Raw genomic sequence first — 24,717 nt, 5'->3', positions numbered from 1 at the left:
AATTAATCTAGTTGAACAATCTCTGTACACCGAAGTAAAATCTTTATCCCAGATGGTATAGATACTGCCTTATATACTTAGCCACTGCACACACTCCGAGTGACCCAGGTGCAAGGAACGTGTGGTTTTTGCATGACTCCATCTCTCAGGCTCCTGTACTTGGGAAGTTTGGAGGTTTCACCCTCTGTTCAGATCTGAAAGTAAAGCATTTATTTTCTATCTCTCATATACCCCAGCTGGGCCAGGTAACACTCAAATCTCTTGATCCTTCTGGGGTTTGGCTGAACTGTTTACTAGCTACACATTTTGCAGCCCCTGCTGCTGAAATGTTAATGGACAGAGTGTTCATCCTTTTTCCCTGTTTATCACTGCTCAACTTTTTACTTGGCTTTTCTTGTGTATTCTAGATTGCCACTCATTGCAATACTTTGCTCTCTGCCTTGGATTAATTCTGAGTTTTCACCACACTCACACAAGGGACCATGTGAAAAGTTTCCTGAAAGTCAAAAACTGAATATTCAGATTGGTTCTGATTTATCCACTACTCCATATGCACCTCCAGACTGCTCTGAAAGAATACAGTATTGTCTCTCTACCCAATTTTATGAGTCCATGCTAGGAAACAGAAGTGCTTCACGTTTAATCACTGGGCAAGTGTAGCCAATGAAGAGTGGAGAAATCATGAGGGACCTGCAGGCACCAGAGGGAGTGAAGATACCTGAGTGGGGCTTTTGATGGCAGGGAGCATAAATTCTACAGGAATCGGAGTGAAGAACTGCAAGAAATTGTAGCTTGAGGCTATGAGGGTTGATAAGCCCTGTCTTGTTCTTGGGCTGTTCAGAGTGTGGTTCTGTTAAATGGTGTAGTTTGCTTCAAGATGAAGCACTACTCATCAGGAAATCTCCATTAGACAGGACATTTCAAGTAGTGAACTAAGCATTAGGCAAGATTAGTAAGGAATAAACCACCTGGCCAGATTGCTGGACACTACAGCAGGGCTCTGTTTTCTGACCCAGGTCTGTGCTTGGACATGAATTTGTTTCTGTGATTTTAATCCTGTCAGACATTAAGGAATATCAGAGGCACTATGACAAGGAAGCCACATGTCCAGCTCATTTCAGGACTCAGCTCAGAACATGGAATACATGATAGCAAGGAATCCCGGCACTACACAGTCATCAGTGCTGTGTGGATGTAAGCAAGCTCATGGGGCTATGAGGTACCAAGGGTGTTTGGCAACATAGGCATAGGGGTCTGCAAGCCTTGAAATTTGTGTCACCAAACCAAAATGTGTAACCAGACTAATAGAAACTGTAGAACAGTAACCACAGAAGGTAGGGAGGAAGGGAGGGAGGAAAGAAGGGAGGGAGGAAAGAAGAGAGGAAAGGAGGGAGCTGGTGGGGAGGGAGGGAGAGGGAAGGAAGGGAGAAGGAAAGGAGGAAGGGAAGGGGGAAGAACATGAAAAAAAGAATATCAAAGAAAGAAAAAAAAAAAACAAACAAAAAACAACACCCACCACATCTAAAGAAGTTTTCAGGTGGGAGTTTATGCTCTAGAAGGGGAGGTTCCTGCCCAGGTTGGTCCTGTGTGTCCTCAGCTTTTAAAACTTCTGTTACAAGGGAAAATGTGCTGTCAGTTCCCTCTCTTACATTTACCTGAAGTGAACCAGATGTGGGCTTGGGGAAGGGGAACCTGAAAGGTTCTGCACCACTTTACTTGGCACGTCTACCTAAAGGTTTTATTCTGTGAGAGAATGTTAGGTAGGTGGAGATGCTTCCTGCACCACAGCTATATCTGGCTGGTGGCTGCGCCCAGCCTTCTCAATGTTACGCTGCTCATCTGTACCATGGGAAACTTGGATCATGATTCAAACCCTGCCTCTTTTCTTTGTCATTATTCTGAGTGCCCACATGTAGGAGAACAAGAGAATTTGTTCTAAACACCTGCAGCATGAGCTGCCTGAGCCACAGAGTATGCGAACATCTCAAGAAGGCAATACTATGGGCACAGCCACGTGCTGACAGAGGTGGGCACAGAGCAGTGCAGCTCTGGCCATGCCTGTACTACAGGAGGGAAATCCAGCTGAAATGCTTTCAGCTTCTTCATGCAGCCCCTGGGTCCCCAGGGGGGTTGTGCAGCCCAGGGTACAGCCCACCTGCAGGAGCTGGATGAGAGACAGCAGAGCGCAGCAGCACCTCCGTTGCTGTGTGGCCTCCTCCTCCTTCTCCTCTCTGATGGAGAGGGCACTGCCACCCATGAAGCCATGCCCGGCTGTCCCCTGCCCCGCCGACAGTCCTTCCTTGGGCTCAGGGGGAACCCACAGCCCACGCAGCACGTAGAGATCCGGGGCCCGTCCCACACCACACTGCAAAGAGTTAAGCCTTCGCTCTGTTGATATTTCCAAGCAGCTCCGAAAGTCCCTGAGACAGGGAGAGCCCTGATTGGCTGTGTACCGGCCGGTAGTAATTAGTATCAGATATCAAACTTCTGTCTCTGCTAAGACCCTTTCCGATAGTCGCTGCTCCCCGCTAGACGATGACATCAGCCAGGACACCCAGCTGCTGGTAGTAAACTCCGCTCGGGAGGAGGCTCCCGCTAGCGAAAAGTTAATTAGTTCAACACAGCACAGGGGGAGCAGTTGGTTTCTGTGGAGGGTCAGTGCTGGATGGGACCAAATCTTTCAAAGCCACTTGCTGCTTCTTGCCAGCCAGCTGTAAAAGCACCCAGAGGGTCCGGGAGAGCTGGATGAATCCTGAGCACTAACCGTGGCCAGCTTTTCTCTTTGGAGGAAGTTAATGGTTTAAGTGAGGGGCATCTGGATCTGGTCCCCGAGACACCATGACACTCCTGGGGTCTGAGCACTCCTTGCTGATTCGGAGCAAGTTCAGATCAGGTAGGGGAAACCTCCAGATTTCTCTTAAAACTTCTCTCTCCGGCACGCCGCAGCCACAGACTGTTTTGCATTAAATGTTTGGAAGCAGCATGCGAGCAAAATATTCAGGGGGTCATCGAGCTGTCATGGCTTTGCTCTTACAGAGGCTATTCTGCAAGTGGAGAAATTCATCTTCCCTTCTCTCTGCTTCTTTCCTTCTTTCTTTCTTTCTTTCTTTTTTTTTTTTTCTTCTTCTGGTTTTTCATTGTCTTCAATTTATGCCTGTGGTTAATTTTGGCAAAACTGCACTTCCTGGGTCCCCTGCCCTGACCCTGTGTTAAGGGATTTGGGCAGGAAGCCAGAAGGGCATCTGTGAAAAGCAGCATACCGAGTGCTGTCTGTCCGTCCCAGGTGCTCCGGGGGCTGTGGTAGTGGCGGCGGTGGGGACGGGCCCGGCGCTCACTCTGACATGCAGGCAGCTGACTTTGTTCCATTAAAGTTGTGACTAATTGGAGAAAAATGAATTTGAAGAAATGCGTCATTTTTAGAAGTAAAAATAACAAATGGAACATGAAAAGTATTTAAAGTGACATCATCAGAGAAATAAAACCAGAGCCACACAATTGATCGCCGCTCTCGGAGGTTTGCAAGTAAAACATGTCTCAGTCGCGTAGGTCAGGGGGAGCTCCGCTAAGGGGCTGCTCAGAGGACGCTCAGCGCGAGTGAAGGTGAGTGAAGGTGAACTATGGGACGGTCCCTTCTAAATCAGACCCTCTGCTGGATATTCATGCCTTTATTCGCTGGCTATATTTATAGTAAGTATGTTATGCTTCCGAGCGGGTATCTCGTAATGTTTGTTAACGAATGCAACATACTGTAATATTGACGGTAATGCCTAAAGCTGTTCCAGAGGAGCTTGCTTCAGTCTCAGGGGTGAAGTCCTCCCTGTGAAGTTATCAGCGGGGATGTTGGGACAAACCAGCTGCATGTGCCCCACGCGATGCTGTGCAACAGGACGGGGCAATCAGCCACGCCGTGTGTGTGTGTGTTGTGGATAATGAGATTGGAGATTTATGACATTGATGGTAGACATGAGTGGTGTTATCAGGATCTCTTAGATAGCTGGGTGGTCAACTTAAACTTTGTTTTCTAAGCAAATGCAAAGTTGGCAGTTGGTTGAAAACCTAAGAGTGTGTGTGCAAACACGAGTGTCCTAGTTTGGCTGAATTATACAACACTTGGGTCCAGGGCTTTGGTGTGGTTTCCATATCTCTCTGATCTTACATTTCATTAGATTAAGTCATTCCTTAGATTTTGTTGGTATATTATGGTGTGTTGCTGTTCATTTGAAAAAAAGTCTGTCTGTAACAATTCCTCCAGCAACTACAAAGCAACACTGCCACCTTTCTGAAGCAAGCAGGATGCACTGTGTACCCCTGCATTCTTTGCAAATGAACCAGTATTGTTTTTGAGGCTCGTTTCTGCTTTATTTGTAAGCTGTCTTTATTATGGAACCGACAGTGGGATCTCTAAACATGTTTTTCAAATGATTCTTCAGTAAAAGTAAACTTTGTGGGTCACTGCGCCCATAAATCCTCGTGCCTTTCAGCATTTCTGGGGCAGTCAATTTGTGGGGCATTCTTTGGTGCATGACTGATTCCCACAGCTGCCACTCCTCACTATTGCCTGGTGAAAGACAGGATTCCCATTCGGCAAGATTTCTCTGCCTATTTGTTACAGTCAAGTTGGGCTTGCCAAGATACCCAGTGCACAACTGCCCTTTGCTATTTCCACTGCTGCAGCCATAGCAGTACCAATAGGTCAGTAATGCTGCCTTTTTCTTTGGATTTTAGTAACCTGGAGAACAGTGGAAAAAAAAGCATAACATGGTTGAAGCAGTGAAATGTCTTTTACATGAGAAGCCTCTAAGGGACGTTTTCCTCTGCTGCCCCTGCTCCATGTGCCTTGGTAGCTGCATACCTCAGCAGTGACAGCAGGAAGCAAGGAACCTGCCAGGGGGATGCAGAGCTTCGCGATACATCCTTGCTTTGGCAGTGGTCTTGAACAGGCAGGTGTGAGGCTCTGCTAGCGCCCCGGGTATTGGCAAGATTAGCTGTGCTCTGTGACTCATGATAAGTCAGAATCCCTCTTGAAGGATCCCAGGCTAATGTCATTAAGGTCTAGGGTAAATCTTAATAACTACAGTTTTGTTGTTTCTCCATGGTTTGCATACACTGAACAGCAGAGTTATTTGTGTGCTAAAGAGTGCAAGAAATATATGATATACTTGCTGTTTTTTCATCCCAGAATCTCTTTTATATCTGTGGCACGCAGCAGACAGATAGTTGGGCATGGAGGTGGCAGTGAGAAGGTGGTGGCATGCAGGCATCCTTCCTGGAGTGCTTTGTGGGACTCTTGCTTCCACCTGGAAGCAAGAGCAGCACAGAAGTGTTTGCCCAAGGAAGGCCGAGCTGCTGGAATTGGTGGCTTTTCCATGCAGCGCCTTCAGTCCCACAGTGCTTCCTCTCGCTCTTGTCTTCCCAGTGGCCTGTAAAGAAGGACCAGCATAGCTGTGCCATGCAGAGAGATGCAGCTCCTGCAGTGCAGAGCACCAGGAGCTGCTCCAGAGCAGTCAGATCCAACCACCAGCATGTGGCAGGCCCTCAGGTTTCTTCTCCCCTTCCTCCAGGATTTGTGTGTGTGTTTATTTTGTCTATTTTGCCAAAGATAAATATACTGATCTGAGGTCAGCCTGACAAATTTTGCTGGAATTATGATTCTTCAAGCCTGCTATGCTATCGCATGTACTCCAGTTGTCAATGGGATTGCATTAAATCAACCAGAACATCGAAGGGCTGTTCCAGAAACATATTTAACTCTTCCCAGAGACAATTATTTATGTGCTCTTCTGCTTTGAATACAAACCAGTTGTGCTCCAGCCGCAGAGAAGTGTTGTCATCAGACAGAGCAAACAAAGCTGGCAAGTGCAGAATTAACCTTACCCTGACCTTTGCTCTCCAGTGATAAGGAGAGAGAGTTTAGATGACCAACATCTGTATAACAACAGTGGCAGTACAGATAATTGGTGAAAAGTGGAAGTTTAACACTATAAACACATCTCCATGTGGTGTGCCATGGGGTAATTCCCACACCTGGTTGTAGACACGCAGAAGTGAATGTTCAGAGACATGCTTGCCTGTATAGAGGAAAAAATTAGAGTTTACATACCAGGCTTGAGGTAAATTGGTTGAGAAGGGAGATTAAATTATTCTGCCTACCAGTGGTTGAAGGAGGGATTTAGACTGAAATCTGCAGGTTGTTAAAGGCAGAAGACAGAAGGTCTTGCTATGGTGGTAGGTCAGACATGGGGGTGGAATCTTCATTTTTCAAAGAAACTGAGTGTGCACCTATTTCCTTTCCAATTAGGCATTCGCTCAGGTCACAGCCAGTGCCTGTGTTCAAACCATGGCCTGTCTGTAACTGATAACAGTTTTGTGTTTTCATAAAGTTTTTGATCAACACTGACTTGATGCAGATCAGTTTTGGTTTTACTTTATCATCCCAGCATCTTGTACCTTGGTGTTTTGACTGTCAAATATCTGTTTCTCTGTCAGTTAGGCATGTGTTACAGCAGAGATTGAGCCATACCTCGCTGTGCTCAAGGAAGATGTACAGGGAGGCTGAAGGGATTGTTCCAAGGAAGACTGGTGACAGCATGTTCTCATGAGCAGGCAGTGGTTGGGCTGTGTGTTGTGATGAACGTGGCCCTCACAGCTGCTTGTTCTTTAGTGGTCACCTGTTCCCTTCTGATAGGGGTGGATTTGTGCTCCTTGCCACACAGATGTGTTCCTAAGGCTCTTCCAAGGCACTTGTGGGCCTGGATATGGGTTTTGAGATGCTGAAATTTCATTGTGGTGATGTTTAGCCCCCCAGGTAGTACAGAAACTTGAGGAAACACATCCTCTCCCAAAGCACTGAGCATCACACGTAGAGGCAAAGCAGGCTGCAAGGCAGCTCCTGCCTGGGAACGACTGACAGCTGCTGTCCTGCCTCTTCACCAGGGCTGCACCTGCCAAGCTTCATCTCTGCACACACAGATCTCACACAGGTTGTGTCAGAGGCCTGGAGATGTGATGCTATATTAAAAAACAAACAAATTCACTGCGTCCTGGCTACCAGCAGAGCAAGGAGTCCAAGATCCATGGAGGAACTCAGGGCAGCAGGCCCTAAGCTGCTCTGCTTTACTTTGCTGGTGGTGTCAGCCCAGACCCTGGCTGATTACCCAGCTAAGAGTGCAGGTAACTCTGCATTCATCTGCATGCAGCCAGCATGGCAAGGCCTGGTGTTTCATGTCTGCTCAGCTGTTGTTTGACACTGCTGTGGTTTTGTGATTTCTGCTGTCTATTCCACATCAGAACATCACACAGAACAGCGACAGTTCAAGCGTTCAAATTCTGGTTCCGTGTTGCCGCCATTTGGGGTATTTTGGTTTCCCAGAGGGGAGGGGTAGAAATGGGCTGCTGGGTTGGCCAGCAGAGGTGACAGTGTATCCTCTGGTATCGCTGCCAGCTTCAGTTGCTGGTCGAACTGCTGGTTCCCATCTCAGCCATGCAGATGGGCTGAACTGGCTCAGGAGCCTCACGTAATGCAGGAAGCAGCAGGAAGCCCGGCTGTCCTCTTTGCTGGCAACACTGACCTGTGTCATAGTTGGATGGGAGCACAGCAATTGCACTGGTTGTGAATGCAGCTTCCAAACAGAGCTGAGGTGCTGGTGCAGCCTAGGCAGGAAGCCAGCTTATGGGGATCTCAGTTATAGCTGGGAGAGTCTGCAAGAAAGGGAGCCAAGCACTCAGATAGACATCAAGATGAAGTGGCAGCCCTGCAGCTCCACCTGGGTAGCTGCGAGGCTGACCTGAGGCCTGAGCAGTCCTTGTGCAGCCTTGGGATTTGCAAGGAACCAGCTCTGACAGCCAGAGAAGTGCTGGTGGGAAGGGGCTTTTGGACCCCTTGCCTCCCGCTGGTTGTGTTTTGGCAAGAGCCAGCTGTGTCTTCCTCTGCACAAGCCCTGAGCCCACTACAAAGGCCTCTGTGTGCCTCCTGCCAGGGTGCTCTGCATGCTTTGGCATGAGGGATGTTCTGATGCAGGTGATGAGGTTCCTGTCTTATTCCATCCTCACCAGCTGCTGAGCTAACATACATTAGCCTTCATAGCTATGCAGTCAGATGAATCCTGTGCCAAGGCATGGGGGGATCACTGAGCTAGAGGCAGGAAGGCCCCAGCACCTGCAGGCTCAGGCCACAGATGTGGGTGGCCACTGCAGGCTGAAGCCAGGTCCGCCTGCTCCTGGGAAGGGTGATTTATTTGAACATGGCTTCTGTAGTGCATCTCTAGTTCAGGAAAGGTCCAGGCTGTACTTTTTGCTTCCTAAAGCTCTGAGATCACCTCCTAGGCAGGACGATGACTATTGCTAGCGAGTCATAGGCAGTCATCGAAGCAGGGTCAGCAGAGCCAGCCATGACTGATACCCAGAGAGCTTCTCAGCACTGATGACATAAACCCACTGCAGAGGATGCTTTCTAGAAGCTGTGTCACTAAGTGGGACTTTGATCTAGGACAGAATATAAGGATATTTCTAACACAAAGGCATCATGAGTAAAAGAACTTGTATGGTTCTGTCTTGCCTTGCACTGTGTAGGAAGGGATTTCTTGTCATGGGGTGCCATAGGAGCAAGCAGGGTTGCTGAAAGAAATCTTAAACAATATGAATATTCAAAGTAAAAAGTCATTCCCTTGTCTGGAAGGTGACAGCAAACTCAAAGTGAGTCACAGGCATTCAGAGCTCATGCCTTGAGACACATAGCAAAGGAAGAACACTGGAATGTGATTGGGGTTGAACACAGCTTCAGTGAATTTCACATCCTCTTGAAGAAGCAGCAAAGGGGAGGTTGGCAGGTTGTTTCCTTCCAGTCTGGTTTCTAAGCATTATCAATTTCAAGAGAAATATACAAAGCTAAAAGCACAATCTACAGTTCTCAATTGGAGGCTGCTGGAGGTAGTGGCTGCTTTTCCTCTTCCCGCAGAGATGTTCAGTGTTACTACCTTGACTGACACTGGCCATGACTATGCTTCTTCAGTTGATTTGCAACATTATTTGGAGGTAATATTAAGGAGTGAAGGTGTGCATCGTACTGTGGGGACCCAGGTCTGAATGAACATTCAGTGGCTGAAATCACTGCTTCATTACTTGAACTGGGGCATTCTGAAAGCATGGACTGCCTAATTTGGTTATAAAGTCCCTTACTTCTTCAAAGACGTTGCAGATAACTGTGTCTGATGTGGATAACTGCAGAGAAGGGATCTAAATCGGTGTCCATAGGCACAACTAGCACTGTCTGGGTGTGTACCACAAGGCACTGGAAGGGTTCAGACTTCCCCAGCAGCAAGGTTTGCCAGCATCTTCTAACCACCAGCTTCACTCTGGTGTAAGGAGAACTGCATATGTGCAGCCTTTACCAGGTACAAAAGGCCGCACTTCTCCCTCACAGCAAGAGTCTATTTTTGGAGTCCTAAAAAGTGCTGGAATTTGGCAGATCGTCTCTTGTGAGGCCTTCACTAAACACTTGCTGTGACTGTGAGACATGGTTTGTATAGGGGACGTGAAAAAGTGACTTGCCATGGCATTTCAGGAAGCCTTGTGCTTTGGGGCCTGCTCTGGAGGAGATTGCTATTCAGCTCCATCCCCAGCCCAGGGAAGCTGTGCTGTAAACATGAGCTGTTGGCAGATCTCTGCAGGTTGCTCACAGCTGAGGTTGTGACTCTGAGCCTTTTAGTGACCTCAGTCGGTGGTTAGACTTAAAAACCTCCTAGAGGCCATAATCTGCTGGCTTAATGCTCCCAATTTGTTCCTACCGGTGGCAGCTGTAGTGCAATATTAGTTACAGGTGCTCTTCTCCCTGCTCTCAGCACTGTCCTTTCTGCTCTTAGCAGGCATTACAGATTTACCTTACACTCGTGGTATTCCATGGTCACAAACAGCAGAGATGGCATCTTCCACTTCTAAGAGTTACGAATTTCTGCGTTAGGCAGAAGTTTAACAGTTTTGAGTAGTTATGGGACCTGATCTGGCTTCCATGCCAAATCTCATGCACTCAGTCACAGTTACTCACACCACAACACAGAGGAGGTAGTGATGGACTTTCAAACCCCATCTTCCTCCCTGCCAGCACCCTCTGCACACACACAGACTCTCTTTGAGCCGAAGTCATCGGGTGGAGATCAGTGTCGGAGGCACTGCTTGCACCAAGTCCAGTTCTATCCCTACCATGTGTGCAAAGTAAGGGCTGAGGTGGTGCAGACTGTGCAGCCCCTCCCTGGCATTGCTTCTTGGCTGCACCAAATCTGGCCCCACAGCAGCAGGGATCAGTGCCAGGTCTCAGTGTCACACAAACCCAGGCACATCATCCCTGACAGATGTATTGGTACCTCAGGAAAATCCTGCAACTCTTCCTGACTCTTCTGTCTCTCACAGTTTTGCAGCTCCGGCTTCAGCAGAGAAGAACCCGTGAGCAGCTGGCAGACCAAGGCATCATGCCACGTGAGTACTATTTTCTGCCTTTTTCACCCACTCGTGGATAAGAGGGTCAGTGTTCCTCCTGGGCACTGCTGGGATGCTGTGTGGCACCAGCTGCCTGCTCAGGTCCCCTGTGCTCTGAGCAGATTGCTGCTGAGCTGGGCTTTGCTTCCAGTCCTGTAGCAATACTGTGCTCCCTGGTGCTGTACAGTGGTGCTCAGCATTTGCTATGCAAGATGGAGTGCTGCTATTCAAACTGAATTTAGGATTGCTGCTTAGCTCACGCCATCCAAAAACAGAGCTGCATGGAGCCTTGCCCCAGAGGTCACTGCAGCAAAGCAAAACACTTTGTTAAGGCAAGGGCAGAGCATCTCAATCCTCCTGCAAAAGTCAGGAGCTTCTGAGGCAGCATCAGACCCACAGAACAGGGAAAAGATGCAGGGGGATGCTTGAGTTCAAAATGTGTGTGAATGAAATGATCCCCTTCTGCACAAGCAGAAACCTGTACCATCTGTAGAAACCATCATGAAACCCATAGCAGCACTGAAGCTGGTGCTCAGGCTCCACATGCATGAATCCATGATGATCTGGGGTCCAGGTGAAGGGCAGTCCTGGTAGCTTTCCATCTCATCGTGGGCCCCATCTCTGCTAAGATGGCAGCTGTGCCACGTTTGTATCTTCTGGGTAACCTCAAAGAGTGTGGTGCAGCTTTTGTTTAACCAGCAGAACCAGAGCTCTCCAGGAACGTGGCTCTAGCACTGCCTGCTGCACCTTGCTCTTCCCTCTGCTGCCCCTCTCTCGTGCAGCTACCTTCCTAAAAGCTGGTGTTAAGGAAGCTGGCAACAGATGCCTTCTTACTAGACTGTTGCCAGCATCAAGCATTAAAAAAAGCTTGAGCGAGATGATAAAAATCACAACTGTCAGGTTTTAGGAATTATAAATTGAAGCTCTTCTCATTTTTCCACTGTTTATTTCTGTATGCATGCAGATTCTGTGCTGCGTGCCACCAATGGGCAAGCATTTTAACTGTGGGACTCCAGGAGTTGAAGATTTGAGCAGAACATGTTGTCATTTGTGATAAAACTTCAAGCACTGGCAATACAGTCAGTGGCCAGAAGTCCAGCATCTCCAAACCTGCTAATTTCATTTTGCACAAGTGGTCACACTCAGACAGTGTGCAGGTTACCCCACTGCACATGTATGCAGCTGCATTGCCAGCATGGCAGTTGTCATACCTGCTGCTGCCCTGCAGGGCTGAGCACATGGGGCAGTTCCTTACAGCTTCTTTACCCTTCCGGCTTCTAGGCTGACATTTTACAGCCTGGTCTCTGTCCAAGGAGGCCATTTTGGGAAGCACAAGCACAGCTCGGTCAATGAAAATATTAAAAGAAGAGGCACTTTTGCCGCTGTAAAAACAGACATGCAGAATCCAACTGCTGAATTTAACGTCAGGAGGAAGCGTAGGGTACTGGTGTTGAACAAGTGGGAGTCCCATCCCACTTCCCTGTGGTCTGGGTACGTGCAGTCAATCCTTATGAAAAAACAAGTCTTCGTTTAAACTTCCCATGTCCTGTCAGCTCTGAAGACCTGCAGATGAGATGGGCTGTAAGAGATGCACCAGGGTGGGATATTGGTTCCTATGCATTGCATGTAGGCAAAAAATGAATGCAGATGGTTGTGAATCACTGTGGCTGAAAACAGCTCTTCTGGAAGGAGAACAGAGGGTCACTGCTGGTCTCCGTGTTGAGTCAGGTTTGGTACCAAGCTAGGAATATGTGCTTGATTCCATGTTGCAGGTCAGGTTTTATACAAAAAAAAAGTCACATTTTCAGCTGATGGAGTCACAGGACTAAGAAACCTTGTTCTTTAAATGATTCATTTTATATAGAAACCACAAAAAGAGAGGAATAGTCAGACTAACAGATTAGCATTGGATAAAAGCCTTGAGGGCTCGCCAGAACCCTTACTGAGGAACATCCAGAGAACCTGCTAAGCTGTTCAACAGTGTGGATTACAAGCACAGTAAGAGGGAAACTTCAGAGGAGCTGAGGAAGCTGTCTGATTTTTGGTACTGATGAGAGCAGCTCAGGGTGAATTAATGGTGGTACATGAGCAAAATGCAGCTAGATGAGCGTCCTTACCTAACCAAAGCCCATTCTGTGTTTGGTTTGTGATTGGGCAAGATTCATGCCATCAATACCTCAGCTCTATTCAGACTCCTTTGGATGATGGTCTAAGAAATGTGAAACTTTCAGGTGGTCCCATCAGTGGAGAAGGCAGGAAACTGCCCAAAGGAGGCTGCTCAGGGGAAAAGGCAGTAGTGCAGTTCTTTTGGTCCAGGCTCAAAACTGGACGCTGATGGTCAGAAGTGTTCAGGTTGAACACTGAGCAACTGGCAGACAAAACAATCAACTTTAACAGAAAAGACTCTACAAATAATGACAGGCATTGACTGGTAAGCATAGACAGCCTCTGGGTCCCTTCAGTCCTGTGACTGGGGGGTGAGCACCTGAAAGCAAGGGAAAATCTACATTTACTGAGACAAAACCACACTCCTGATGCATGTATGTGTGCAGGTGAGAGCAGAACATGCCCTGTTCTTCAAGCTCACTGAGTGGGAAGTTCTTAGCTCGTGCAGTGCTGTATTATTGAACTCATGCCATTTTATTGTCTTAGTGAAATTGGAACAGTCCAGGCAAAATCTTTTAATTCAAGAGCATCCTCCTGCAGAAGGGAGGGCTGCAGGGACAAGTGGGATGAAACCTTCCTGCATCCCAACACAGGGGCTGCCCCAGACCTCTACCAGATCTGCCCAAAGGGAAGGGGTGGCAGTTTGCAGCATCAAGGATTCCTCAAGGAAAAGTTCTTCCCAGTGCAATGGGATGCAGAAATAGCTGTGCTTGAAGTAAGAACCCTTCTGCTGTATGCAGCCACCACCTCATCCTCTCACTTGAGTCTCAGAGTCAATAGTCCTATGATTATCAACACCAAGCACAGCAGCTCTGCCCTGTTGCCTCCAGACCTCAGCCATTTCAAGCAGCCAGGTCATTGCCTTACAAGGTGTCTGAATAACCCGTGTTAGCAATGTCTTCATTTGTTTTGCAGACTAATACAAGCTGCAGCATCAACATAATTCCTGCAAAGTCTTGGTAAATGGCTTAATTCTGCAACATTTTCCTCATGAATAGCATGATGTTTGACTGGTCAGCACCCATAGCAAGCTCCCAGTGTCAGGACTTCAGAGTGAACAGGGCTGTAAAAGTCATTTCTCTCGCTACCTTCATTTTCTTGTATGCACCATTTTATTTTGCTTCTGGTTAAACTAGCTGTCACCAGTCCTCATGGCTGCTCACTGGAGCATGGCACAGTAATGCTGGCTTGTCTGTATGTTGCTTTCCAAACATGAGAAGCAGGAATGTGCCCTCTGTGTTTTCCTTTGATTCCCTGGAGGTTAGGGGTATTGCCTACCAAAAGCCAATTCAGGCCTCCGATCATTTTCCAGCTTCCCTCATTATTTTCATCGTCTTTCTCTAGACTGATGCAGGACATCATGTCCTGTGTGAAAATAACTTCTGTCCTCATTGTATCCCACTCACAAGATGGAAAGGGAATGAAGTGTTGCCAAACAAAGAGTTGTAGCAGGCTGTCTTTGTGGGTCACGGCATCTTCCCCTTCCCCGTCCCAATAGGAACAGTACATTTTGCTTGCTTACACAGACAGAAAAGAATTTCTATAACCCCTTCACCACACAAATTTCTCTTCAGTTTCTACAGAATCAGGCTAAACAAGGAAGTGTGCAAGGTCCTCCGTGACTCAGCACAGACTGCTCTCACTGGTCCAAGACCAGGGATCATTTGCCTTCCTTTGGGACCCTCTCTGGGTTAATCCTTCTTAGTGCCAGGATATGCTAAGATCTGTCTGGTCGTGGCTGGACAGCTGCCCATGGAAGCACGAGGGTCACACCATTGCTTCTGGGCAGAGGGTAGAACAGCATGCAGAGAGAAGGAGCCAACAGGGGACAGAGAGGTAGTCAGTGATGGAAGAGGGACAAAAGAAAGCATCTCCTGGCTCCTGATTGCAGCACACTTGCTGAAGGCTGTAACCCCATGGCCCCAGGAGGCCAGGAAGGTCTTTTCCTTTTTCCTGCTGGCCAAAGTCACCTACAGGTGTTACTTGCAGGTGAAGTCCCCTCAGCCTGATGCTCTTCCTAGATCAGTTTACCAGGGTTGTGGTGCCCCCCAGTGCCACTATAACCTGCAGGAAGAGCTCCAGGAAGAGCAGCACCTGCTCTCCAGCACATCCCCCTAAGCAGCACATTCCAAAGCCTGCACATCTCCCTGCCCATGTCCCTCCTGCACTCCCTGTGCCCCCCATCCCCCTGCTCTCTTGCTGTGGCCTGGCGGAGAACACGGGATTTCCCAGAGCCTTCCTGAGTTATTTTTAGTTAGCGCAATAAAGAGAGCAGCTAGTTTGTGTTGCTATTTTTATAGCACTCATTAAAATGCTGTTGCTGAATATCCTGGTGGCTGCTTGCTTCCACTCCTGTGCTGACTGCTCCTCTCTCTTTCCTGTTGCAGCACTGAAAAGCCCATCCGCATTCCATGAACAACGAAAAAGTCTGGAGCGAGCCAAGGTAATTCCTACAGCCATCCCAGTGAGTGAATACATGGGCTCGCTTTGCATGATTTGTGGAGTTTGAAAGCACCTTCCACCACCCTGCCCTCATCTGGCTTCCTCCACCCTGTGGCCACAGGCAGGGGTCAGGGCATTGCCCCTGCTTCAGACATGCTGGGGTCTTGTGTTCAGGAACATCCTTCTCCAGGCAGGAGGTTTAAAATTGAAGAGGGGACATCTGTCCCCTGATCCTGGGGGTTTTAAAACAATCCCTGGGTTCTGTAAGAGCCTAAGGCAGGGTTCAGACTTCTAGTAAACCTACAACTACCTCAAGCCTCTGTTATCCCTTCAGGGCCATATCCATGGCCCCCTTCATGCTGTGCTGGCTGCTCTCCACTCCTGCACAAGTCAGAGCCTAGAGAATAGTCAGCATCAAACAGGGCAGATGAGAGGCTAAGTATTCAGCAAGTGTGCAGGAGGAATGGGGATGTCACCTTGAGCAAGTTTCCAGGAGACTCCTCCTTGCCATCAGAGAGGAGCTGGGCTTTGAGCTCAGCAGCACTGCTGGTCCACCGCAATATCCCAGGGGCTAAGCGAGCCAGGCTCCCACTGACCCCATTACCTATCTGCACTCAGGCTTCCCAGAATATTGCTGAAGGCAGAGACAAGATAAGCAGCCATTGAACACACTGAAACTCTGTGATGTGGTCACATTTTGGAAAATCACACTAGTCTTCCAAACCCTTTCTATAGAGCCCAGCATGCAGTCCTGAGCAAGCTGGAGGGCTGTCCACACACAGCATGGCAAAGGGAACAGTCACACAGGTTTCTCTTCAGCACAAGAGCTTCTTCTGTTAGTCTGCAAAATGTGCCTACAGTCACATAGAAAAGGACCTTTGCAAGAAGGTATGGCTGTGAAATATGGAGAAGCGCTTTCCTGAATTTAAACACACTCCAAATCACTTGCCCTGAGACTCCAGCAGTAATAAATGGCTAGCATAAGAAACACAATCTGACTCTGAAAAATTAGCATGCTTATGAAATTTCAAGCAATCCAAAGTATCCCTGAAGTGTCATATATTTTACAGTTTCGTATACATTTGTGTCTCTTTGTCTTGCTCTTCAAAGGCTTTCACTGGCTGGTTGCCTGGGGGAAAGGGAAGGATGGTCTAGTCTATCCCAAACTACATGCATTTTTAGAGCATTCTAACAAACACACTAACAAACACAGCCTATAACAAGAATATATTCCTTTGCAAGGATGCCCTGCTTATAGCCCTGACAGGAAAGGAGCAGCAGCTGTTTCCAGATAATTATTCAATAGTATTTGTTGTTTAGCTGATATTCCTCCAAACTGATGTTCTGCAAACAGAAAGCAGATAACATCAATGGCTTTCATGTGTTTTGAAAGCTCTTCTGCTCCAACTGATGCTAAAACGAAAAACACATCTGAGGTCTTTCTCCGCTGTTTGCACCCCAGTGACACAAATACAACTCATAAAAAGCAAAGGTCAAATGGAACTGAATCACAGCAGAAGGTCAGATTTGTGTGGTGACAATGCAGGAGTCAACATGATGGACAGTAATTCAGATTTAGCTCAAGTGAGGCCCTGATCTGACAGCCATCAGCAAGAAAGTGTTGGGTGAATGTAACTGCACCCAAATGCGGGCATAGAATCATAGAATCACAAGGTTGGAAAGGACCTACAAGATCTGTGATCATCCAGCTCTAAGCTGGCACAGAAAGCAGGCAGACCTGCAGGTGGTCTAAGCAAGGGACTGTGATGGTGAAAATAAGCTGGGGAAAAATTATGGGGGAAGGGGAAGAAATAGCAAAGGCTTCAGTAAATAAAATGTCTATTATTTGTTTAAACATGTCACTGGCTATGGACGAGGCTGGCATCAGGCCAGCGCAGCAGACTTTGAAGTCGATGTCTTGTAGTAGATTGCTGGGCTGGAGGACAGAGGCCGTCTGGCTCAGCTTACACCCAGCCTCCACCCTGCAGCAGCACAGCCCCAGCTGGGTCATTCCTGACAGATGTGCAGCATCCAGCAGCCAGAAGCCAGCAGCCATCCCATCCACCCCCCCAGCAACCCACCCCAGTGCACCCTAACCTGTGCTGTTACCAAGTTTTCTCTGTTTCCCAGCCCAAGCTTCTCGGTTGCAGTGTAAGCCCATTACTTATCCTTCTACAAGCACGGACGAGCAGAACCATTTGTTCTGTTTAAAGCAGCACATTTTAAAATTATTTTTCAGTCCATTTCCCTGCAGCAGCCACATCTTCGAGCTGATCGGTCCCCTTTTCCTTCAGCCTCTCCTCATTGATCCCATTTCTGACTCATTAATGATTTCTGTTGCCACACTCCATGCCCTTCCTGTGGGCTCTTTCAAGACGCAGGGCCTGGAGCAGGGCCTGGAACAGGGCCTTGCTATTCCTTGTGTCTGTCTGACATTCCTCGTGGTATTCCCTAGAAAGCTGCCTGCCAGTCCAGTTTCTGTCTCAGGTCCACTGTCCACTGAGCACTGCAGAAACGTCTCTGGTGGATTAATCTTCATTCCTGCAGGGGTTATGCAGCTGCCTCAGCTGTGGCTAACTGTGACCTGCCTGTAGTTATTTGCAGTTGTCCTTATTGAGCTGTATCCAATGTATTTCAGATGATTTCTTCGATTGCTCCAAATCATTTTCTATTGCAATCCGTTAGTCTTGAATGAATCAGAGTTAAGGAGTATGTCTTCTATCATCCAAGGCATTAATGAAAATATTGAATAATAGGAAGAATTGCTGCAGAACATGATTTGATATATTCTTGTGTTTACACTGTGAACCATTCCTAGTTCCTTTGGTGACCCACAGTTATGCTCCTTTCTTATGCTTGTCTTATCCAGATCAAATTTCTCTGGTTTGAATATGAGAATGCCTTGTGAGATAATATCAAAACATGCTTAGGGTCAAACTACGTGACATACTTTGTTTATTGCTGTAACAGAAATCTGTCATCTCTCCATAAAAGGAAACCCCTTGCTGTGGTGTCATTTGTTCTTGGAGAATCCATCCTGGCCATTACTCACCTCCTTGCTATCGTCAGAATCCCTTTATATAGATGGTTTGATGACTTGTTCCAGTATCTCTCTGATTGGAGTCATAATTTCCAGGTTTCCTCTCTCCATCTCTTTGAAAGCAGTAAATTCTGCTCTCCCTGGTCCAGCTTCCTGGAGAACCAGAGATAGTTGTGGTTACTCCAGCCTTGTGTACCTCAAACCATTGGGAGCATTTAAGTCTGAGCATTCTCCAACCAAGAAGGCATTATATCCTGTAGCCATCTCAGCAAAGCCCAGTTACTTTTCCTGTGTATGGAATACAGACAGCCCTTTCCATTGTGTTTTCCTGGCTACAGAACTGCTCTTTTTCTCATGATCCTGTATATTTTTTACTGCAGGTTTTCCAATTTTCTCCAGCTGCTTGTGTAGTTTTGTATTTATCCTGAAGAGTTTAACCTTTTTAAAAGATGTGTATTTTTCTGAACTATTTCTCCTAGCACCTCAACTTAGCAAACAGCTGATAATTCATCTCAGTTATTCTTTAGCTCTTCTTCACCAGGTGGTAGGCATACATCTGTAAACTTGAGGCCAACTGCCACCAGTACTGACTTCCTTGGCTCAGAGGAAGGTGGTTTTGCACCTCTGTGTGCCTCTCTGTTCCTAAAGTCATGAGGAATTGTGTACAAGTTCATCACAAGCTCAGCTGCCATGATCTGCAAAGTGGATTTACCCAACCTCACACTGCAGATGGGGTAGATGGGGTGAGGAACTGCAGAGCATGTAGCTGCAGGAAGGCTGAAGTCTTGTGGCTGACCTGGGGTGAGTGTCTGGGTATCCTCATGACCTGCTCGGCCTCGTACGTCATCGCAGAGTGCCAGGCTTCCCACAGAAGCCATTGCTAATACTAAACCATGGCACTGCTGTAGCGCAGCTTTCAAAGATGATGTGGGATGCTGATCTAACCCTCCCAGCAAACAGGTCTCATCCTTCCCACGAGCGCTCATAAGATTTGAGGGAACAAAAGCCTGAGGATAATTGTAAAGGACACAGCCTAGTTGTGAGGATAGTGAACATTCAGCTGCTCTATGCATGTTGTTCCCCTTCTGAAGAACTTCTGTTCAAGAATCAGCCAGTGTCCAGGTGGAAAAAAAGGCCACCTGGGAGCTCACTCAACCTAGACTGTAATGAATCAAAAGAAACATGGGATGGCACAAGGGCACCTGCTCTCTGTACCTTATTGATGCTCTAGTCAGGTAATACTCTCTGCATTTGTGTTCTGCAGACTGAAGATTATCTCAAGCACAAGATCAGAAGCAGGCCTGAGCGATCAGACCTGGTCAATATGCACATTTTACAAGGTAAGACTGCCTGAGATTCTTCCACATACTTTGTATCTCTCCTGCCCCACCTGAGTTCCTTTCAGGACTCTCTTCACTGCTTACTTAGCCCCAGCTGCTCATGAGAGACACTGTCAAAGGGGACATGTTGTAGCCAGTCCAGGTCCAGTCTTTGGATGGAAGCACACTTTTCCCCTGACAAGAGCAGACCCAAGGCCTTCTAACCTTTGTTCCGTCTCTGGCAGGGACCAAGGTGAGGTGGTCTAGGAGACAGTAGGGTAGAAACAACTATGAAATCTTAGAGGGGCAGAGGTCCTGCACTTCTGGAACAGGTTGCCCAAGGAGGCTGTGGATGCCCCATCCCTGCAGGCATTCAAGGCCAGGCTGGATGTGTCTCTGGGCAGCCTGGTCTGGTGGTTGGTGACCCTGCACACAGCAGGGAGGGTTGAAACCAGATGATCTTTGCGGTCCTTTTCAACCCAGGCTGTTGTATGATTCTATGATTCTGATCCTCATGAAGTGCAAACCCTGGGCACTTGTAGTAAAAGCCTTGTAGCGGGTGCTTCTCATGTTTTCCCAAAGCTGGATATGGTTTTTTTAATATTTTTTTTTGCCACAATTCTTATGGTGATGCCAAATGAAATTAAATGAAAGCTGATGGAGATAATGACCCCATGCACTGCCATATGAAAAGGTCGAGCACTGCTTTAAGTCTGTGTATCTTCACCTTCCCCGGGCTGATTTCTCATTTCAGCCATGGAGCTGGCAGTGCTCTGCTGCATCCCATCACAGGCAACAGATCTCTGTGGTGTCCCCCATTATCTCCAGAGATAAGGAGCTCCTTTGAGACAGGGAGGATGTGCAGTCTCCCTCCTCGAACCCAGTCAGTCCCCAAGGAAAGGCAGATTAATCTTTGGCGACTGTAAATGCTGGCCCCTGCTCAAACTGGAGATAAATTTCCTCTGGCATGCTGCAGGTCTAAGCCAGGAGTCTGCTAGATTCATGCCACTGTCATCCTTTACCTATGTCTCTCCATCCCTAAATGAGTCAGCATTATTACCCATTTAACAGGTGGAAGTGTCTTTCCCTTAGGTTAAACAACTGAAACAAGTGCAGACTGGAATTGGGGTTAGGGGCAGTAGAAAAGCTGTGGAGGTGGCTGCCATCACTAAGCAGACAGTGCTGGCCAGGCACAGGGGTGGTGCAGAGCCTTCCTAGCTGAGCACAGAGCACCTGGCTGTGCTGCCCCACACACACTTCTGGGCTGGAGCATCTGCTCACACGTGGGGGGCTGTCCTGGAGTACCATGGATTTATCTGCCCAGCTGGCTCCTAACAGGACATAGAGGTGATTGAAATGGGGCAGTGGGCTTCGTGCCATCATCTGAATACCTTGCAGACACACCTTCTGTTACTGCTCACCTCAGGGAGCTCGTGTGGGTTCCACACAGTCTAGTCTGAGGCCAAAAATGACCTTACCTCAGCTCTCCTGACCTCCTGCAGAGCATTATTCCCTGGTACCAGGCTTGTGTTGAGCACAGTATCTCTTCCATTGTCACTCCAGTGTCCACCTTTAAAGACAGCACAGTTTAGGTGCAGCCCTTCTTAGTTTAGCCCCCCAAGGGTATAGATGCAGTCTAGTTTAGGATATTGCTCCCTCTCTACCCAGGTTGTTGCTATGAGAGGAGACAGAGCATCTTTGTTTGGGAAATTACCATTTGCTGTGGTAACTGGTCACTGCTCTCTCACCTCTCAGTAAGTGGGAGCTTCTCAGCTGGGTTTGATCTGGCAGTAGCTTCCAGATCTAGATGCCTTTATTATGCTCCTCTCCGCAGCTTGTTTTTCCCCTGGAGGCCTGGAACAGTGTCCTCACACTGCCTCTAAATGTTCCACTCCTGAAGCCTCAGCTTTTCATCTTCTAGCGCAAGGCATTTACTCCAATTGTCAAACACTGTTAATGGTTCTTTTCTCCAGCTGTTCCCTAGAAGTACAGAACTGCATTAGACCACAAGAGGCACTGGGTTCCTGGCAGGCAGGAGTCAGAGCCTCTCAAGTCAGTCACAGCTCAATGAAGTTTCCGTTGCAGATCATTCCTGAGCCTTGGGGAGGATGATTCAGCTGCAGGCTAGGTTTGCAAGCCTAGGTTAGAAAATAAGGGCTTTTAATTGAGCATAGAGAAGCTTGACCTTTGGCTCAGGGGAGGACCCATGTCCCAAAGCCCCATCTTGTCTCCAGCCTTAGAGCAGCTCCTGCTGGACACTGAGCTCTGCTCATTGTCTTGGCTGCAGCCCAGAAAGTCTGTGCTGAGGGGAAGTATGCTCTCAACAGGCAGTGTGCTTACAGATGGCCCTGGTCCTGAACTGATGCCTTCCATTTGGCCTTTTAGACTCAGCTGCAGAGGGGTCCATTCAGTCCACTCAAATGAAGCTGAAAAGAGCCCGACTGGCAGATGATCTCAATGAAAAGATTGCTCTCAGGCCGGGTCCTTTGGAGCTGGTGGAGAAGAATATTATTCCTGTCGACTCAGCTGTGAAAGAGGCCATAAAAGGTAGTGGAAGTGAACGTGCATTTTGTGTCGTGTGCGTGGCACGGGGCAGGGGCTGGAGAGGTTACAAGGACGTACAGCAGTGCCTGGAATTAGGAGTAGCAGCTGCACATTATTTCAATTTCTTTATTTTCACTGTAAACAGTCCAGTCCGGCACAGCCTCACTCGAGTCCATGAAAAGAGAGTTTTCATCTTAGAGTACCTGTGATGGAAACATGAATCATTTTTCAGCCATTCTTCTCAGGGAGAATACATTCTTTCTTCCCCCCCTGCCCCATCCAAGACTTCGAGCACATAAATGATACTGCTGGAGAGAGGGCATTCCTTCCTCCCTTACATGGGAGAGGGCTTGGGTTCACACATGCAGACATCAGGCCAGCCTGCTCCTGCTTGTGTCCTGCTGACCTCTTACATCCCCTCTTACATTACAGGGGTGAAACAGCCTTGGTTCAGTGATGCTGCTGCTTTGTTTTTCCACTGATGTTAATGGAATGCAAGGTCCAATAGAGTAGAGGGAAAGGGGTGCCAGTCTGCTGGGAAATACAAGGAGCTTACTGCATCCCAAAGGAGAGTATTCTGCTATTTCCCAGTGCTTGGTTTATGCCTAAACTTAGTGTTCCTCCACCACCCACATCCCAGCTGCAGGGGGGAGGCAGGACCCCTTGCAGTTATTTCCCCCATGCTGTTGCAGGAAGGCCGGTGCATGGGCTGAAACAAAGGAGACCTGTGACTCAGAGTTCACCAGTGCTAAAACAGGGAGATCAGAAAGCAGAGAAAGGAGCAGGAAAGCCTGCAAGGTCATTCAGTGCCAGCCCAGCAGCCCATGTTTCTAATGCCTGGGCTCATCTCTGTGTGTACAGATTGGACCTCAGGCCTCAAGTGGGGCACTGAGAGCCATTCTGCCTCCAGGAACTCCTTGTTCTGCTGCTCCCCATTCCTAAATTCATGGGATTATTTCTATTGGCGTAATCCCATGACAAGTGTCTATTCTGAGCTGAGAGCAAGACAGGGACAATGGCAGAGCTCTGGGGCAGGAGGGGTCTTTGAACTACAGGAGCGATACAGAAAATGGGAACTGAGGCAGGAAGTACTTGGACTTTGGTTTCATCTCAGAAACCAGAAGATACAGCATGAAATACGGCAGGCTTAGACAGACCTCCTCCCAGTCCTCCAGTCGTTCCTGCTCTTCGTTTCCCCACTGCAAAGCGCACGTGGTGTATGCATGGCGGTTTCTGCAGTCTGGTTCTTGATCCACACCATGTGCAGCATTTCACAGCACTTGCCTTTGAAGGTGAAATGTTCCAGGACTCTGTCTGAAGAGGAATTTTTAAGGAGAGTTCAAGCAAAATCTCCTCAGCCACTTATCGAAGGAGAGAAGAGCGAAAATACAAAACCATTAGAAAAATCCCTCCTCTTATAAACAATCAAGGCAGTTTGAGCATGATTCACTGGAGCTGAGGCTTGGAGGCTGGGCAAAGGTGCTTGGAGATTTTGAATGTTCCTCTCCATCTGCCTTGCCTGCAGCTTGTGGTAAGCAGAGATTTACAGGACAAAACTGTTGAAAACAGAAGTCTGGCTTTAAATGATTTGATCGATTTTGGAATTCCTCCCTTTCATAATCCTCTTCTATCAATCACATGCTCAGGGAAGACACGTCCTGGAAGCCAGTTTTATCCCACCGTGGGTGAAATACACAGCATGTAAGGTCAGGCATGAAGCCATTTGGGTGCCATCAGAAGCGAGGCTGAAGCTGCACCAGGGCCCTCAGGTTTCTGTAGAAGGAGGCTCAAACTGAAGGATCCTCAGAGAGATTTTGGAAGTCGGAGGCGGTTTGCTGTGCTCGTGCCTTGGGGCTGAAGGTCGAACAAGAAGCAGAGATGAGCACTGGCACTTCTGAATGTTAAGCCTTTTGTTTTTGCAATACCAGAAAGATGACAGGGTTTAAAATCATTTTCCTTTAACCTTGGAATCTCAACTGTTTATACAGTGGAAAGTTCAGCTGACGTGTTCCTCTAATCACCTCCGGCAGGGTGAGCAGAAAGTGCCAGACCCCAACAGAAAGCCCTAACGTCCCAGTGACAGGAGGCCGCCAGTGCCCTACATAGCTGAGCGGTGATATAAGAACCCTTTTTTACCAGGTCCTTGTCATCACTTTGTCCAATATGTTTGAGAGGACAATACCCAGTACATTAGAAACAGCCCCAAGCAAACAGCATTCTGCCTGAGATTACAGCAGAGACATGGGATCATGAAACAACATGGTCAGCCCCAGGCTGAGCGAGAGCAACAGATAAGGGCAGCACTCCCTGCTCCATGCAGGCCCCCAGTATCAAACAGCAGGATGCAGCACATTCCTGTCATGCTCCAGACTGCTGCTGTGTCCTGTAGGTCCCTCGGGCTCTGTGCTTCAGTACGTTTTCTCCTCACGTGCCTATGGAATGCCAGCGCAGTGAAAGTCTTGCAGATCCTCAAGTCCCTTTTGCTTGGACTGATTATTCCTGGGAAAGGATGCCCACACTTGCAGCTTCCACCCAGTCTGGGGAACAGACTGCATTGCCTTGCATTTCCTCAGGGAAGGTAAAGCTTGGGTACTGTGTCTGATGGCAGCTGTAGAGGAGAGGGGACAGGCAGTACCTCTAGACACATGGAGGAACACCAGGCACTGCAGAGCAGGGAGGAGAGGGGCCTTCCCCAGCACACTATTGATCTCATATCCCTCTGCCTGTCTGCCCCAGAGC

At 48.0% G+C, this 24,717-nt stretch overlaps 1 protein-coding gene across 11 annotated transcripts in view; it reads left to right on the top strand.

Moving 5' to 3' along the window:
* Positions 1–24,717, top strand: part of MYOCD (myocardin) — a 211,914-nt gene that overhangs the window by 176,022 nt on the left and 11,175 nt on the right. For 4 of the 11 annotated variants that reach the window (XM_072351831.1, XM_072351830.1, XM_072351841.1 and 1 more), the window contains 4 exons: positions 10,402–10,467; positions 15,021–15,076; positions 19,380–19,455; positions 21,820–21,981. In XM_072351831.1, coding sequence (XP_072207932.1) covers positions 10,402–10,467; positions 15,021–15,076; positions 19,380–19,455; positions 21,820–21,981 — 360 coding nt within the window. Of the gene's footprint in view, positions 1–2,539; positions 2,894–3,616; positions 3,688–10,328; positions 10,468–13,548; positions 13,593–15,020; positions 15,077–19,379; positions 19,456–21,819; positions 21,982–24,717 lie in introns of those variants that run through there. The other 7 variants (XM_072351835.1, XM_072351833.1, XM_072351839.1 and 4 more) reach the window with 7 other exon arrangements.

This window comes from Excalfactoria chinensis, chromosome 17, assembly GCF_039878825.1.
Source record: "Excalfactoria chinensis isolate bCotChi1 chromosome 17, bCotChi1.hap2, whole genome shotgun sequence".
Lineage (NCBI taxonomy): Eukaryota > Metazoa > Chordata > Aves > Galliformes > Phasianidae > Excalfactoria > Excalfactoria chinensis.
The sequence above is the reverse complement of the archived record's forward strand: the minus strand, read 5'-3'. Positions and strand labels throughout refer to the sequence as shown.